Raw genomic sequence first — 16,565 nt, forward strand, 5'->3', positions numbered from 1 at the left:
AATTTCAAAGTATTACCCTATAAATTTTGATTCCCTTGAGAGTGTCGAAATATACGTTATTTAATTGCGACATAAACGACCGTATCTTTTTAGGGTTCCGTTTTTCAAATAACTTGAGTACGGGATAGCCGTCATCTCCATACAATTTATAACCTTAAAACACAAAATCTCGCAAAATTGCATTTAGATGACTGTCACCGTACCCGAGCTGTTTGAAAAATATTGTAGTCGTGGTGATTTCTAACGTGTAAGTAAGCGCAGGCAACAGGCAACGCACCGCTTTCACTCTACCTTTGAAGTGGAACAATGCCCCGCCCAGCGCGCCGAGGGTTCCGAACGAGACCAGCATCCATTTTATGACGCCTACTGCTCGCTTCGGATAGAACAGCTGGTGTTTCAGCATGTTCACGAATGTCTTGTTTAGAGCCAGACCCTGGAAACAGAACATCGTTAAACTTTAGAATAGTACAGCGGTCCTCAAATTTTTTTGGTGACGGAACCCTTTTGAAAAGCGAAGTACTTGACGGAGCTCCAAAAAACTACTCGTTTCATTTGTCACTGTAGATCAGACATAATAATAATAATAATAAGCCCGCAGGGCAGCTTGTGGCGAGCTGTTGGGGAGTAACGACCCCACGGACCCGAGTGCTCCCGAGAGTCGGTCAGGGTCTCCGTCTCCGGCGTGTCTTCGTCGGTCGGAGTGGACCCCAAGGGGACCCGCAGGACTCTCAGCTCTGGCTTGCCTTCATTGGCTGTCCAGAGAGGAGTCGCTAGAGCTATATGCTCCAGGGGTGGAAGTGAAAGATGCATAAGACGCGAGTTGGCACAGTGGCTGCTAACAGCCACTGGGTAGAAAGCGGCGCACACCTCTCGTCACCCCTGAGCCGCTCACACCGGTGTTGCTCCTGGTCGTCTTCACGACGGCAGTTTCAGGGGCCCATCTAGTCAGCGGCGAGTCACCGCCTGCCTCGATAACGTGTACAACATTGTTATGGCAGGTGTCCGGACCTCTCAGCAATAGCCCAATCTTTTGACCAGCCAAACTTCAACACCATAACCGGCACTCTTTTCCACTGTGTTAATAATAGCCCCTACGCCTGTTGGAACCGATTTACGGGTATCTATTTGTACCCGTGAATGGGTTCTAGCAGGTGTAGTACATAACAGCAAACTTCTCCAAAGGGCCTCTACGTGTTGGATCTATATCCCCACGCACGCCTATCAAATGACCGGGATGTATATACCCGTGAGTTTATATGAGATACAAATAATAATAATAATAATAAAATACTTTATTGTGCACTACAAAGAAAGACATACCTATAAAAGAGCTGGGAAATTCTTATACAAGTATTCTCGCGGAGCCCCAACAAAGGCTCTGAGATTGGCTGGATTAGTAGATTATTTATGTTACAGCTGAGGCATAAAAAGCGCCCCATTTTATCAGAGGCAATTTATTGAGGACTAAATAATATAACTATCAATGTTGGTTAATGCTCCTAACTTATTTGTTCAGAAACTTGAGAAGAAGCCTCAAAACTAAGAGCAATTACGAAGTTTGCAAAATAAATTTACAATGTCACGTCGTAAGTTGACGGTTAAACGGGCCGTCGCAAAAATAAATTGCTTTGCTATTTCTTGATTTTTATTAGGATTCAAGAAGTAGGAACATTTCTTTGGATTGCATGCCACAGCGACGGAATAAATATAGACAAAACTCAGAAAGTGGCTAATTCCGAAACAGGGATGTTGCGAATATTCGCATCCGCATCCGCAACTGCGGAACTTCCGCATTATTTTCAACATCCGCATAATGCGGATGCGGATGTGGAACAGGTAGGTACAGGAACGTCTTAGCGGCGGCGTAAGTGCTAGGTAATTTCGTCATTAGCCAATAGGAATCTCGTTTCGTTTTTGTGATTCGTCGATCGGGCACTTTAGCCTATGACTGACAGCGACAAGAAGTGAAAAGTTTGTTTTATTTGAACTTTAGTATAGTAATGCAATTGTGGGGCACGTATATTCTTGTTCAAATACTAAAAGTTTCGATTTTTTTAAATAAAAATTACTAAAGTGTAATATTTGACGTTTTTTATGTGCCTACTCTCGACATCCGCATCCGCGGATGTGAGCCTTTAAAAATCCGCATCCGCATCCGCGTCCGCGGATGTCAAAAAATCGGCATCCGCAACATCCCTGCTCCGAAAGTGACGAACGCAGAAAGTGGCGAACGTAGAAACTGACGACCTCAGAAAGTGACGGCCTTAGTATATGACCTAACTCGAAAGTGACCTACTCCGCCTAAACCGCTGTTAACAAGCAAATTTTTACGCTGCACCTACACAAAATCGTGACAGACTTATCTTGGTCTAACTCTATCCGAGTCGTTATCTTCTATTGTATAGTCCACAGAGCTGATCTTTTTCTAAAATATGTTTGACCCTCATATAAAGTTTTCAGTTGATAATCTAGTAAGTAAAATTCAGTAAGATAGCAATTTTAAAATTACGGAATACGGCTACAAAATTATTGGGTAAGAAAGGGCAAACTAATTTAAAATCACAATGAAAAGCTTGATACATTGTAAGTCTGGTAACACATGTACATATTCTCATGATATGAATAAACGTAAATGACAGTGTTTGATATAGGTATTGGTCGAACTGTATGCGATTTTTGTTATTTAGTTTTTTTTATACCGCAATCCCATAAATAATAAATACCTATACACACGTCAGAAACAAAGAAAGAAGGGTGTGTATACTGTGTATGTAAACATGGCTCCAACTTGAACATTAACTCAATGTCAAGTTCGGAATGACTCAAAACGACTCAACTTACCTCTTCTACCCAGAACAGACGCGTAAGAGTTAGACATGTCTCTGCAGAGCTCCAGTTTGAACTTGAACTCTGTCAAGTTCGGAATGATTCAAAACGACTCACCTTTTCTACCCAGAGCAGGGGCGCGTAAGTGTAGGCATTTTTTTGCAGCTACAACTTGAACTTGAACTCTGTCAAGTTCGGAATGACTCAAAACGACTCAACTTACCTCTTCTACCCAGAGCAGGGGCGCGGAAGTGTTAGGCATATTTTTGCAGAGCTCTAACTTGAACTTGAACTCTGTCAAGTTCGGAATGATTCAAAACGACTCAACTTACCTCTTCTACCCAGAGCAGGGGCGCGTAAAAGTTAGACATGTCTCTGCAGAGCTCCAGTTTGAACGTGAAGTCCATCAAGTTCGGAATGACTCAAAACGACTCAACTTACCTCTTCTACCCAGAGCAGGGGCGCGGAAGAGTTACACATGTCTCTGCAGAGCTCCAGTTTGAACGTGAACTCTGTCAAATTCGGAATGACTCAAAACGACTCAACTTACCTCTTCTATCCAGAACAGGGGCGCGTAGGTGTTAGGCATGTTTTTGCATAGCTCCAACTTGTCGGTGTTCAGCAACAGCATGCTGAACTGCACGCGTTGACGAGCCACCATTGGCGTTCCGCTTATCTGTATAAACAAAATAAGTTTTTATCAAAAAGTTCGTTTCGGTACACGCTTTAGCTGCGCTTTAGCTTTCGGTATTAGCTGGTCTTCAACTCATCAACACAAATTAGTATTATAGTGATTATAGTGATAGTAGTCAAACGAATAGTACTTACTAGCGCAGACTGCCCCGAAATTACGGTTTACGCGTCTTCGAACTTTACGGCTACCACCACTTTGACACTGATATATTCGCTAGCGTGTGCGTAACTTACTTTTTATGGATGTCGGTCGTACTCGCATTAGTGCGAGCGAGATATATAGAAAGTAAGTTACGCAGACGTTATCGAATATGCCAGTTTGACACTGCTAAGGCAGGCGTGGTAAGGTTCTGGGGTGGTCTCTTTTTAAGGCCTTCTGGGTTCAGGTACTTCTCTCACTCTCACTGAGCGTAAGCGTGAGCGAGACGGCTGTGCGTGCCCGGGGATCGCGGATATCATGGTTTGATAATTCAAACCAAAAATGATGAATGATGCTCCATGCGTGGTTTTTTTGTAATCATTATGTTATCGTTTGAACACCATGCTCATTGACGTCAGGGTTGAGCCCCTTGCAATTCTGCACGAGCGACGGGTCGCTGTCCAAGAAGTGCGGCATAGACACGTAGGTATATCGGCGCGCCCACGCAGTTGGTTACATGTATGAGGCCCTTCAGGGGGAACTTGTATGAGGCCCTTCAGGGGGCACTTGTATAAGGCCCTTCAGGGGGCACTTGTATGAGGCCCTTCAGGGGGCACTTGTATGAGACCCTTCAGGGGGCACTTGTTCATGAGGCCCTTCAGGGGGCACTTGTTCATGAGGCCCTACAGGGGGCACTTGTATGAGGCCCTTCAGGGGCACTTGTTTATGAGGCCCTTCAGGGTGCACTTGTATGAGGCCCTCGGGGGGGCACTTGTTTATGAGGCCCTTCAGGGGCACTTGATTCTCTACAATGCTCAACTAGACAAACGAAAGGTTTCTGAAGGTAAGCACACACAAGTTCCAAGCCCTCAAAACTGACCTAGTATGACCTAGACAACACCTTTAGGTCCTAAAACGAATGAATAAAAGGTATTAAATATGAACCGGCTCGAAGTCGATCTCGATGCCATGCTCATTGACGTCAGGATTGAGCCCCTTGCAGTTCTGCACGAGCGAGGGATCGCTGTCCAGGAAGTGCGGCATGGACACGTACATCGGCGCGCCCACGCACTTTGTCACGTCCATGAGGCCCTTTAGGGGGCACTTGTCTGGGGCGTCGCAGAAACAGTTGAGCTCTGGATCGTTGGCCAAGTCCCCGATGTTGGCGATGTAGCGGTTCGTCTTGATGCCGCGGTATGACGTCTTCTTTTGGTACCAGGGTTTGAAGGACCTGCCACGTACAAATTTCTCATTTTTAGTTCTGTACTACACAATTAAATAAACATAAAACAATAATCTATAAATAAGCTTAAAAATAATAATACAAACTATAAAAAAAACTTAAAATAAAGGCCCTACTTATAAATAAAACATCTGCCGATGGGCAGTGTTCCCAGAAGAATAATGCTACTGCATGAGCAAAATACTGGGCAGCCTTCTGGTCCTTGTGGCGTCTATAAGGTGCGCAGCTAAGTCCTTGTACACCCGGCGCGCGCTTGGCCCCCACGGCCCCAGCGTTTCGACACCAAGCGCCTCAAAAATATATCTACTGCCGAGGGTGGCATATTTGCGGCGTTTGAGGTCTTCTGCCATGGACGCGGCATGGTCAGCATCACTGCTCGTGCCCGGATGGTGGGACCGCGCGAAGGTTGGGATGCCACATGCGCTGACCATGTGGCATCCCAGACTAGAGGCTGTCCCAAGCTTAATTCATTTACAATAAAATTAATTATTTGGATCACATCGGAATTTAATACCCTAACGTGTCTACTTTGCGTTTTTACATTTCAAGCATTTGTGTAAACTGTGTCTGATCATGTTTTGAGCAACGCTGTGGCTTATCTTTTAACTTAGAGAAGTTTCATACCTGCACAGATCGCCAGAAAACGTCTGAAGCTTGTCAAATTCCGTCAAAAACGGGGGGAAGACCGTGCCATCCGTTCCTCCGTACTCATTGCAATGGTCCCTCCATAAATTCTGCTTATCCTTGCCGTCCACTGCGAGTACTCGGCCTACGTCCATGACGTTCTTTTTGCCTCGATTCACGGTAACTACTTTTGGGTCTACTGTGCCGTTGCGCTGTAGAAATATAATACTGATTTAAAAAAGTAAACTTCGAATAAAAATAAAATCTTAATCTTTTAAAAAACATTGGTGCATTAAAATCTGTCCAATCTGGCAGTAGATCCCTGAGTCCTCATCTCATGACAATCATCGAAATAGGTTTATTAGTTACGATATAATGGTAAAACACAAGACACAAGCATACCTACATACTAACAAAAATGCATACATACAGTGCTCAAATTCCTTCCTATTTCGCTGTTTTTCAGGTAAGAACAAGGTTGTTCTGATGTGTTTTGTTGAGTTGCACTTAAATATCATAGACACACCTAAGAGTTTTAGAGATAAGGCCGTTTCGTGTAAGATTGTTCCTAAATATATATTAAGTTATCACGGTTCACTTACCGCGCCAAAAATAGAGAACCTAAACTGGTTATTGGGCTCCAGAATCAAACCAGGAGGCCCTTCCTTCTTCAGCGTCGTGCAAACCGCTTTCGGTGCGAACTCCGTCCTCGCGCAGTTTATAGTGAGGCCTCTGAACAGAACATCCATGGCCTTGACCCTGAGGAACATGTCTTCAGGGTTGTCGAAGATGCCATTGATGGCCTTGCCGATCATATTGAGCATGGCTGGCTTGTCACGGTAGACTACTGTTGCCATACCCTGATAAAAATGGAGACATATTGCATATGTATAAGTTGTAGACATGTTTAGTGTAATGTGCTGCCAGATCTGTCGAATGCGCAGTTAGAGCTCTATTGGCGAACCTCTCGCGCACCTTTTATTACATACATTACATAAATTGTAAATATCTGGGAGATAAAAACTCAAAAATGCGCGTTTTTCCAGAGATAAGACCTAGCTAGATCGATTTTTTGCCCTTGAAAACCCCCATATAGCAAAATTCATCGAAATCGTTAGAGCCGTTTCCAAGAACCCCGAAATATATAAATATATATACATATTAGAGTTTTGAATGATTCACGGTTAGTTTCACTAGACTTATATTGACCGGGATATAGACCGTGATTACCTTTTGTATTATTTGTGTTGTGAGCTCCCGATATCGGGATACTGTTCACTTTTTCTACAATAGTCCCAAAACCTGCTGCGACCGGTTCATGGGTGTCTATTGTTGCGCCTGTGAACGGGTTCCAGCAGGCGTTCTACATGACATTAAAGCTCTCCAAGGGGCCTCTACGTGTTGGATCTATATCCCCACGCAAGCCTATCAAAAGACCGGGATGCATAGGCCCGTGATATCCAAGGAGATACAAATAATGGTAGAAGTATATCAGCATACACATTCACAAATATTTACACTAAATTTCATATTTTGGAGTAAAATAGGCACATATGTATTACGGCACCAAAAAGCAAGAAGGAGTACTTACCAACATAAATGGATGAGGCATGGTAATGACCTCTTCACCGGTTAAACCAGGACCCGACTTTTCTGGCTTGAAGTAGAACACGTCCAACTTCTTGTAGTTGATCGTGTCTTCTGCGTCGTTCTCTTCTACTTCTACTTTCTCTTTCCATTCCCTGAGGGTGATATAATTTTTTATACACCGTGGGCTGGTAAAACCCGACGGATTTAAAGGTGTATTTTTGACCGCATTTAGAGACTAAAATGTCAATGTTTTCTGAAATCGGTCTTGTTTTAGAGATAGGTAATGAAATAATGAAAATTGGTTTCTGAAATAACATAATAAAAAACGCCTTTTTGGCGGCGGCAGCGTTGTTGCCACTGACTTGGTTTAGTTAAGACCAGAGGGCGAAACTTTGGTGCCGATGACAGACTTATGACGTCAAGCTAAATACAGAGTGTTGTTATCTAGATTATAGATACTTAAACAAATAACAATTTATTAGCCTCTTTAGTATACTGATATTGAAACTTGAGTTGAGAGTTTTTATACGTACTGGCCACGTATAAAAACATAATTTGTCTTTGTCATGTTAAAAACAAGATTAATGGAAATGACAACCAATTTCTGTTTACTTATTTTTTTATTAATAAAATATAACCGAAATATTATTGTTTGAAGTCGCTATGGAGTCGCGTGGAGTGGAGGGTTTGCAGCCGTATTTGCAGAAATTTCATTTTCTGATTGTAAAAAATGAAAAAATGTACAAGCAATATAGAGAAACATTTGAAAACAACAAAGCATATTGAAAGAGAACGAGAACGAGATTTTAACATGGATTTAACAAATTTTAAGATAGCTTCGAATATACCTTGGTAACAATTACAAAATAAAAACTTTTCTAATTTTCTTAAAAAATGCATAAGCGGAAAATATGCAAAATTTATATTTTTTATAAATAAACAATAATTTATATATTATCAATATTAAGAATCATTGAGGTGTTACAATGTTGTTTTTAAAAAACATCCTATATGCGACTTGACGTCATACGTCTGTCATCGGCACCAAAGTTTCGCTCTCTGGTTAAGACATACACTGACATTAAAGTTTTAAAGGAAACTCGCTATTTATATCTGTAGGGACTGTAGGACGTAAAAAAAACTACATATATACAATAATCGTTGTTTTTTTTTGCCAAAATGTAAAAAGAAATAAAGTGTCGTGTTCAGTAACGCATTTTTTTTTACCAAAACTCAAATAGGTAATATTTTTGCTCCTTATGACCTCAAGAATTCGTGATTATAATCTATCGGGTTTTACCAGACCACGGTGTATATGCTTATGCTAGTTATACGCTAATTGCTTCCAATTTCGAAGAACGAATAGAAAACCTATTAATTATCCAATTACAATACTTACACAGAAAAAAAAAGAACAGCGATTCATAATAAACTAAAATCGACTTAACTATTAATTTGAAAACTACCTACTTGAAATATGCCTACGTGTTTATAATTAGTTAATTACTAATTGCTAACGTCCAATATTATGTTCGTGGTAAAAGCAAAGCGACACGCACTAGACCGGTTTTTATCTATAAGAACTCATTTGTAACAAGTTTAAAGTGACCTTTACAAAACCTTTTCTTATAAAAAAGCTCAAAAAGTATTAAGTTTTAAGCCACTTTTTAGTTTATTTATCAAATACACGTACACATGTCAAAATCAATACATAAAAACAACTTAAAATTACCATTAACCTAAACAAACAGAAATACAATTTGGAAAACCTTAATAGGTATCTACTTTCAAACATTACAATTATAATTATACTTAATACTTAATGTAATGGGTTGATACCTAAATAAATAACATTTTTATTTATTTATTTATTATTATTTATTTATTACAAAAATCTTAACCTAAACACATCAAAAAACTATTCACAAAATTCGCCCCGCGTCGGGCGTGAGGGCTTCGTCACTTTTTCTTTAATATAATAATTTATATATGTATAGTAGTGTGACTACTTAAAAAACCGGCCAAGTGCGAGTCGGACTCGCGCACCGAGGGTTCCGTACTTTTTAGTATATGTTGTTATAGCGGCAACAGAAATACATTATCTGTGAAAATTTCAACTGTCTAGCTATCACGGTTCATGAGATACCTGCCCGCGCAGCATGGTTTCCCCTATCACTAAGTCCGTCACTTTCGCACTCACATGCTTGTTAGAACGTGACAGGCATGGTGATAAGCGGATTAGTGATAGGGGGACCATGCTGCGCGGGCTGGTGACAGACAGACAGACGGACAGACGGACAGACGGACAGACGGACAGGCGGACAGACGGGCAGCGGAGTCTTAGTAATAGGGTCCCGTTTTTACCCTGTGGGTACGGAACCCTAAAAACACAAATCAAAATATTTAATAAAAATAAAATAAAAATAATTTGTTTTGTTCCCAAACTTGTTCAAGTTAGAGTGACGTCACAAAGTTTGTGACTCCCCCTCCCCCATGTCACAACATGTCACATTTTCTTGACCCCCTCTCCCTAAACGTGTGATGTAATTAATGGATGACCCCATACCGCTAGGCCACCAACGCTCTAACTAGCGAACAGTGCACTATAATAATTTATGATCAAATGAAAATGAAAATGAAAAAGGTTTAATTAGGCAAAAAACATTACATCACAGAAAACTTGACAGTGGTCCCCAAACTAGGCCGAGCCTGTATCTTGGGAACCACAGAGAGTTCGTAAGTATTTAAATTTATGTTACACTTATATATAAATGGATTCTTCATTAATATAAGCCAATAATATAAGCCTTGCATAATATAATACATACGGATTTACATCTTGCATATTGCTTACAGAATGCATTTAATATTCGTATGCCAGATGTTACAATACACATATTTAATTAAAAATGTTTGAACCTTAAAGCGAAGACATAAGGCCTACATTTGGTCAGCTCTAGGCACGTCTGTCTGTTACGTGAAACCTGAAAATCTACTTGAATTTTAGTCAGTTTACAGAGGCTTACTGCAGTGAAAAATTTCAGTAGACAATAAAATTAATGTAATATCCTAACTTGATTGAATAAGGTTCAGTCACGGACTTTAGTTGTTGAGCCATTTAGGGTTCACTTTACATTGGATATTTCATACCGTTAGTATTAACAATGAGGATATAATTCATATAATAAGATAGAGCGGTACTGTCATAGTAAATTTTGTAACCACTGTAAATTCACTGCCATCTATCGACATACTTTAAAACTAAAAATGAAGATTTATAAAAATGCGTTAAAATGTATTTAAATTTTGGTATTGACAACCAAATTAGCTTGAACCGTAAATTTTATATTCAAAAAATTAAGACAGAAACTATGTATGTATATACATAAGTTTTATTCTATTCTATTCTATTCATACATACATAGTATGTATTAATTTCAAATGGATCCCTTTTTTCCCTTTTTTTTAATTTGAATTCCGCACCAGGTTATCTCTACATCAGTGGGTTTACCACACACGCTACCAAAGCAGTGAATCACATTTCAGCTTTACTGGAATACAATGGAAAAGCTCCGTAAAATAATTATTTCACCAACCAACATTCTAGTTTAATCATGAATAGGTATTGCGTATTCTAATTAGTGTTAGCCAAATGGCGATGCATTTTGTATAAGCTTGTTCATTGAACATGTTGGTATTAATTTCACGCTTCGGCGCTCAATATGTAATTAAACACTAAACCTGTGTTTAGTCATTGTAAAGTTATTTTCACCACACTAGCTTGTAAAGGTTCTCTTTGTTCGTCAAAAACTGGTGAGAAAGTTGCATTTTATCCCCAAGAGTGGCAAAGAGTAGATGCAAATTTTGAGTCGCTTCGTCATGTTGGGTGGCTGAATTGACTTTTAGGTGATAATTTTTTTGTACTGAAAAGAGTATACATTTGGATTTGATTTATAATGTTTTTGTATTTTCCTCGCCTTGATGTTTTTGTGTTTTGTTTCACTCGGTAGCAAAGTTTTATTACTTGTGCCTTGAAACCCTCGCAACGCTGAAAATGCCGTTTTTTGAACCGGTGAATTGGTTGCTGTTCATGTCACACGTGAAAATTAACGAAAAAATGGAAGAATGTTTATAAGTTTTCTTCAATAACATTGACTTTTAATTTTAATTTATTTTGTTAGTCTCAATTTATTAAGTTAATGTTATATAACGTATTTTTACTTTTAGCGTGAAAATTCGTAAGTGTAAAAAAATGCTATAATTTCGCCCAGCAAAATTATCTAGGCATAGGAGCAGGTAAAAATATTGTATATAAATCGAAGGATAAAAAAACACTCGCTGAAACAGCACTGCTGGGTACCTGGCCAAGATAACAATTAATATTAATATTAATAAACCCACAACTATTAATATTAATTAATTTAGTGATAAGCATATTATTTCAGTTTTAAGTACATATATGTTTATAACCCATAACTTGCATGTTTGGTTTAACTGTAAATGTAAAGTTAAAATAATAACAATTGTTTCCGCTACGACAACAAAATGCTACCCGTCTCTCTATCGCACTAATATGGAAGAGTGATATAGAGACAGAAAGCGTTTTGCCCCCTAACGTTATTTTGACGATCAGTGCACTCAAATTGAAAGACAAAAATCAAGGGGTCCCTTTGTTTGACATAATATTAAAAAAAATCTTTATTGCGTAAGACACACTTAGTGTAAGGCCTGAGTGGACGCTCGAGTTGGGCGTACAGCGGGGCGGGGCGTGCGGCGTGCATGTTAAACAAATGCAAACGTATAGGAGCGGCCTTAGTGCACGCTGCTCACATCACTTGTGAGTCCGACGCCACGCTGCACGCCCCGCCGAACGCTCCGCTTCAAGCGTCCACTCAGGCCTTACACTTAGTTTATAATATAAGGTGATGGAGCCACCCGGTAAGAAAAAATGCCTGTGTTGGGTGGTGTGGGGTGGGTGCTGTGGTGGATTTTTAATTATTGAAATGATTGTCATATTATCATTAGTCATAATTCTGAAACCGTTAGCTTTTCAGGATTTTCCTCGGGTTAAGGATGACTCACGTTAGACCGGGCCGTGACCGGGCCGCAGCTTCCGGCGCTTCGTTTTATATGGAAATCATCACGTGATCACCTGTCATGTCATAGAAAAGTAAGCGCCGGAAGCTCCGGCCCGGTCACGGTCCGGTCTAACGTGAGTCATCCTTAGTCATCAGTAGATAGGTTAGGTTAGGTTTGTTTTATGGAAATCCTGAAAAGTCACGCGTTTCTGAGAAAAACCAAATTATGACTAATGATAATATGACAATCATTACATTATGACTTTCAATAATTATGTCAAACAATAGAGACCCAAAAATTAAACTAGAAAAATACATCAACAAAACAAAAAATGAAAATGAAAATGAAAATATTTATTGATAACAATTTGTTACATGTCGTTAAAACAACAACACAAAAATAACAACAACATGTCAAATATTTTACTAAAATAACTCAATTGAACTGTGCCTTTGAAGTTATTTTACACACCAACACATCCATAATTCATAAGAAGCTCGTTCAAAAATTCATAGTAAATTGAAATGAAATTGAAGAAGTGTCGTGTAAATGACAGTGATGCCAAACCCTATAATAATGGGTTGATTTTGTATTCACAACACTCTTTTATTGAGTTAAACATAGTCTTAGAAATTATATGGCAAACGTAAAGTTTCTTCTATTCCAACACGTGTGTTTGACGCGATGTTTTTCAGACTGTTTTTGCATGTCAAGGTTGATTATAGGTGTCTGTACTTCAAAGGTGTTTGTATTGATTTTAAAATTGTTGTATTAGTTTTATTATGATTATTATGGACGCAATAAATAAGTATGAATAATAAATAAAATTGAAGACGAGCGCCGCGAGGTCTAGGTCTAGCTAAAGTCTTATTTATTCTATAGATAAGGTATTAGCGTAATCTTAGAGTACGCAACAACTTACGTAATCCGGTAAGAGTACGCAACACCAAAATCCACGAGAAAGCTGTTTTAGTCGCATTTTGAAGGGAACGGAGGTTAGAAGTTAGTAGTGCTGTGCGGAAAATAATGAAAACACAAAAGTTACGTTAGTTTAAAGATTTTTTCTTACAATCTTAATTATTTTTAGCATTTTGGAAGTGTTTTTGAGACATGTCTGTAATTATTTTGTAAAAATGAAGTATACAGTTAAATCTCCAAGGACGTTGGAGTTTTTAATTTTTTTATATGAAATTTGTTATTAACTCCTAATTTTTGTAAAATCCTGAATATCGAAAGAAGTCAAACGAAAGGGCAAAGTTATGGTTACTTTACATCAAATTATGTAGAACAATTTTCCATAATCTCAATATCCTAAGAAAGAAGCGGTAGTAAACTATTTTTTTAATTTTGGAATATATTCACTAGCGTGAATCATATCAGCTGAAACACGCTCATTACTATATACTGTATAGTGGACAAAGGATCTCCACAGCGGCCAATCAACTGCTGCCCTGATCCAATAGTCTTCTACAATCTCTAGAACATCGATCAACCTTATTCAAGGCTTTTGCATGCATTCAATAACGTGCCAATAAAGCAATCTTAAAATATCACGCCACTTACAATAATGAACGGTCTACACATCGTTGTGGCCAATAATATTTACCTTCCTCTTTTTGCCGGCCTGTATCATTACCAGCAATGACGGTAATGACTGGTAATTATCCGTGAATATGGATTTACGAGGGAAGGTTTTGAAGGCGAGAAAATTATTGGGGCTCTGGATTATTTCAGGGATTATTTTAATCACGGTTTCGAGTCATACATAAACCTAGAATTATCAAATTCCCAAATATTTTAGGGAGCTGTCCGATCAACCAGAAACATTTTCTTATAAGATTTGACGTTTGCACGTTCTTTCTTTATAGGTAAGGGGGTAACTTCACAAAAGATCCCTATGGGTATGGGGATACCGAAGTGTATCCGCAAGGGCCCCCGAAAACCAAAAGATAAGATAAGATAAGGTAAGATAAGATAGGTAATGTTGGTCAACTGCGCTACTTTTGTGTTTTTCGAATGTTTAGATAATAATTATCCCACAGTGAGGTCAAGTGAGTTCAGGTACGAAGTCGGTGGCAAACAAGCATACGGCCCGCCCGATGGTAAGCAGTCACCGTACCAGGTACGACACCGTAGTCTATGGACGGTCCAGAGGTGTTACATATGCGCGTTGCCGAGCCTATTACTCCGCACATTTTTATAAGGTTTTCATTGTTTCGTTTGGCATTCAATATTTGGCAACAATTCACTAGACTTTCAATTAGACGATTTCTGAGAACATAATATTTGCAAATACATACTATAAACTCATAAATGTGTGCGGTTATTAGGCAATATATTTATGTTCTTCTATATTTACCCTTAATAATAATTCTGTAATACTTACTCAAAGTAATAGGGCCCGACTTCCTGAACGATGGGTATAGCTCCCTTCTGGACCTCCGCGGCGTTCGTGTAGTTGTACAGGTACACCTTGAAGTCGAGGGGAAAGGGGATCTTCTGCCACATCTGACGCACGTCTGTCTTCGCCGTCAGAGCCATTTCCTGAGAAAAAACACAATTTTAATACTGATGTTGACTGTATTTTATCAGTCGATTGTGTACAGGATATGTGTAACACAAAATTACCATTTTTAGCAGTCCACACTTTACGAAAATTACAAATAAGACGGACAAAATCATTGCTTTACGCGCGTTTACCTAAACGTCCATCACAAAAAAATCATTACTAATTTACTTAGTTTGTTTAAAAAAAATGTTTTCTATTACGTAACAAAAGGTGTACAATTTCACCGACTAAATCTATCAATTTTACATTTTTGCGACTAAAATCGATACCGGGCTCTTAAGGGGCCCACTGACTATCAGTCCGCCGGACGATATCGGCCTGTCAGTTAGAACAAAAATTTGACAGTTCCGAACAACTGACAGGCCGATATCGTCCGGCGGACTGATAGTCAGTGGGCCCCTTTAACGCAAAGTCACGTCACGGTATCGAATGAAATTTAAACTAGTACAGAAATCTGTGACAAAAGTGACATTAGTCAAAGGACTTGAAGGTGTTGAAACGATAGGGAAATTGTTTCCAGTCGGCCTACACCCACCGAGTCGTGACGGGCGATCGGGGCGATGCCGATGACTGGGTAAAAGTGTGCCCGCCCTAGCATTTAATTTAAGTACTTTGCATATGCGTAAGAACCGTTTCTAAACGTTTAGCATCCTGTGTATATAGTAATCGAATGAATATAATTTTGAAATAAAATGTAGTTTTGAATTTATTTATGAAAATAGGGAAAGTTCCACCCACCATTCACCCTTAGCTCCAAAACTACTGAAAATTATGAAAAAAATACAGAAAATAGTTATTAACTTATAGATTACAGGAAAATTTATTAGAATCTAAACTATCGTGAGATATACTAGCTTAGCTAACTTAGCGGTTTCACTCACGTATTTTTAATCACTCGCGCGACATGGAAATGGAGACCTTGGCTCTGCGAAACATGTCGCGCGAGTGACTAAAAATACGTGAGTAAAACCGCTAAGTTAGCTAAATCTATTAGAAGTTTACGGTCAAGCGTGAGTCGGCGTTTAAAAAAAACATTGCTAGAAATTATGTAAGCTACCCTTTGAACGCGAGTCCTACTCGCATTTGGCCGGATTTTTAAGTAATTGATACTATGAAGCGTACCTTTTTGAGTTGTGACTTGAGTATGGCAGGGAATATGACCCAACCGAACAAAATTCCAAAAATGGCAGCACCCGCCGACCCGGCGGCTACCTTCAGGTGCCTTGGTAGCTGCATTCTTCACTGCGAATAACAACGTTAAAAAAAATGACACCATTATAAAACGATCACACGGAGACAAAATACCGTTGAAAAATTCAAATTGAATGTAAATGGTTTCGCAACGTGCGGTTTAGCCGTATGTTTAGGGAGCGGAGTTTTTGAAGAAACGTAGCGCTTTTTAAATCTCAATCCTACGGTTGCCAAAAATTTTGCACTATGAATCCCTCTGATAAATACACTGCCGTTCATAACTATTTAGGCACTCGTAATTTTTTCCATACAATTGTAAGTAATACAAAAACGACTTTCAGAATTGGGTAACAGTTTTTTGTGCAGGTTACTTTTTTAATTTAACAGCGATATGTCTGCTATATGTCTGTATAGCTTCAAAATGATGTGCAGAATATTCGTGTACATTGCCTATTTACCAAATGGCAAGCGTAAAAAAATTCATAAATCGTTTTCCAGTACAAAATCGTTTTATTTTGTATGAACTAGTACATAAGAGTTTTTTAAATCGTTGCATAAAGTAAACTCGAAATTTTAAAGGATGTCCTTGGCAACAATTTGAGGCTCAATAT

At 39.1% G+C, this 16,565-nt stretch overlaps 1 protein-coding gene across 1 annotated transcript in view; it reads right to left on the minus strand.

Annotated features, from left to right (window-relative positions):
* The window catches only part of LOC134747956 (uncharacterized), a 45,254-nt gene that overhangs the window by 1,480 nt on the left and 27,209 nt on the right, over positions 1-16,565 (minus strand). Inside the window, exons 17-24 of the mRNA XM_063682634.1 lie at positions 15,886-16,002; positions 14,581-14,738; positions 7,117-7,267; positions 6,128-6,385; positions 5,526-5,737; positions 4,604-4,889; positions 3,377-3,502; positions 292-433 (exon numbers count right to left, since the gene is read on the minus strand). Of these exons, the coding sequence (XP_063538704.1) occupies positions 292-433; positions 3,377-3,502; positions 4,604-4,889; positions 5,526-5,737; positions 6,128-6,385; positions 7,117-7,267; positions 14,581-14,738; positions 15,886-16,002 (1,450 nt within the window). The remainder of the gene's footprint in view (positions 1-291; positions 434-3,376; positions 3,503-4,603; positions 4,890-5,525; positions 5,738-6,127; positions 6,386-7,116; positions 7,268-14,580; positions 14,739-15,885; positions 16,003-16,565) is intronic.

The sequence above is a fragment of the Cydia strobilella genome, chromosome 15 (genome assembly GCF_947568885.1).
Source record: "Cydia strobilella chromosome 15, ilCydStro3.1, whole genome shotgun sequence".
NCBI classification, from domain to species: Eukaryota; Metazoa; Arthropoda; class Insecta; order Lepidoptera; family Tortricidae; genus Cydia; species Cydia strobilella.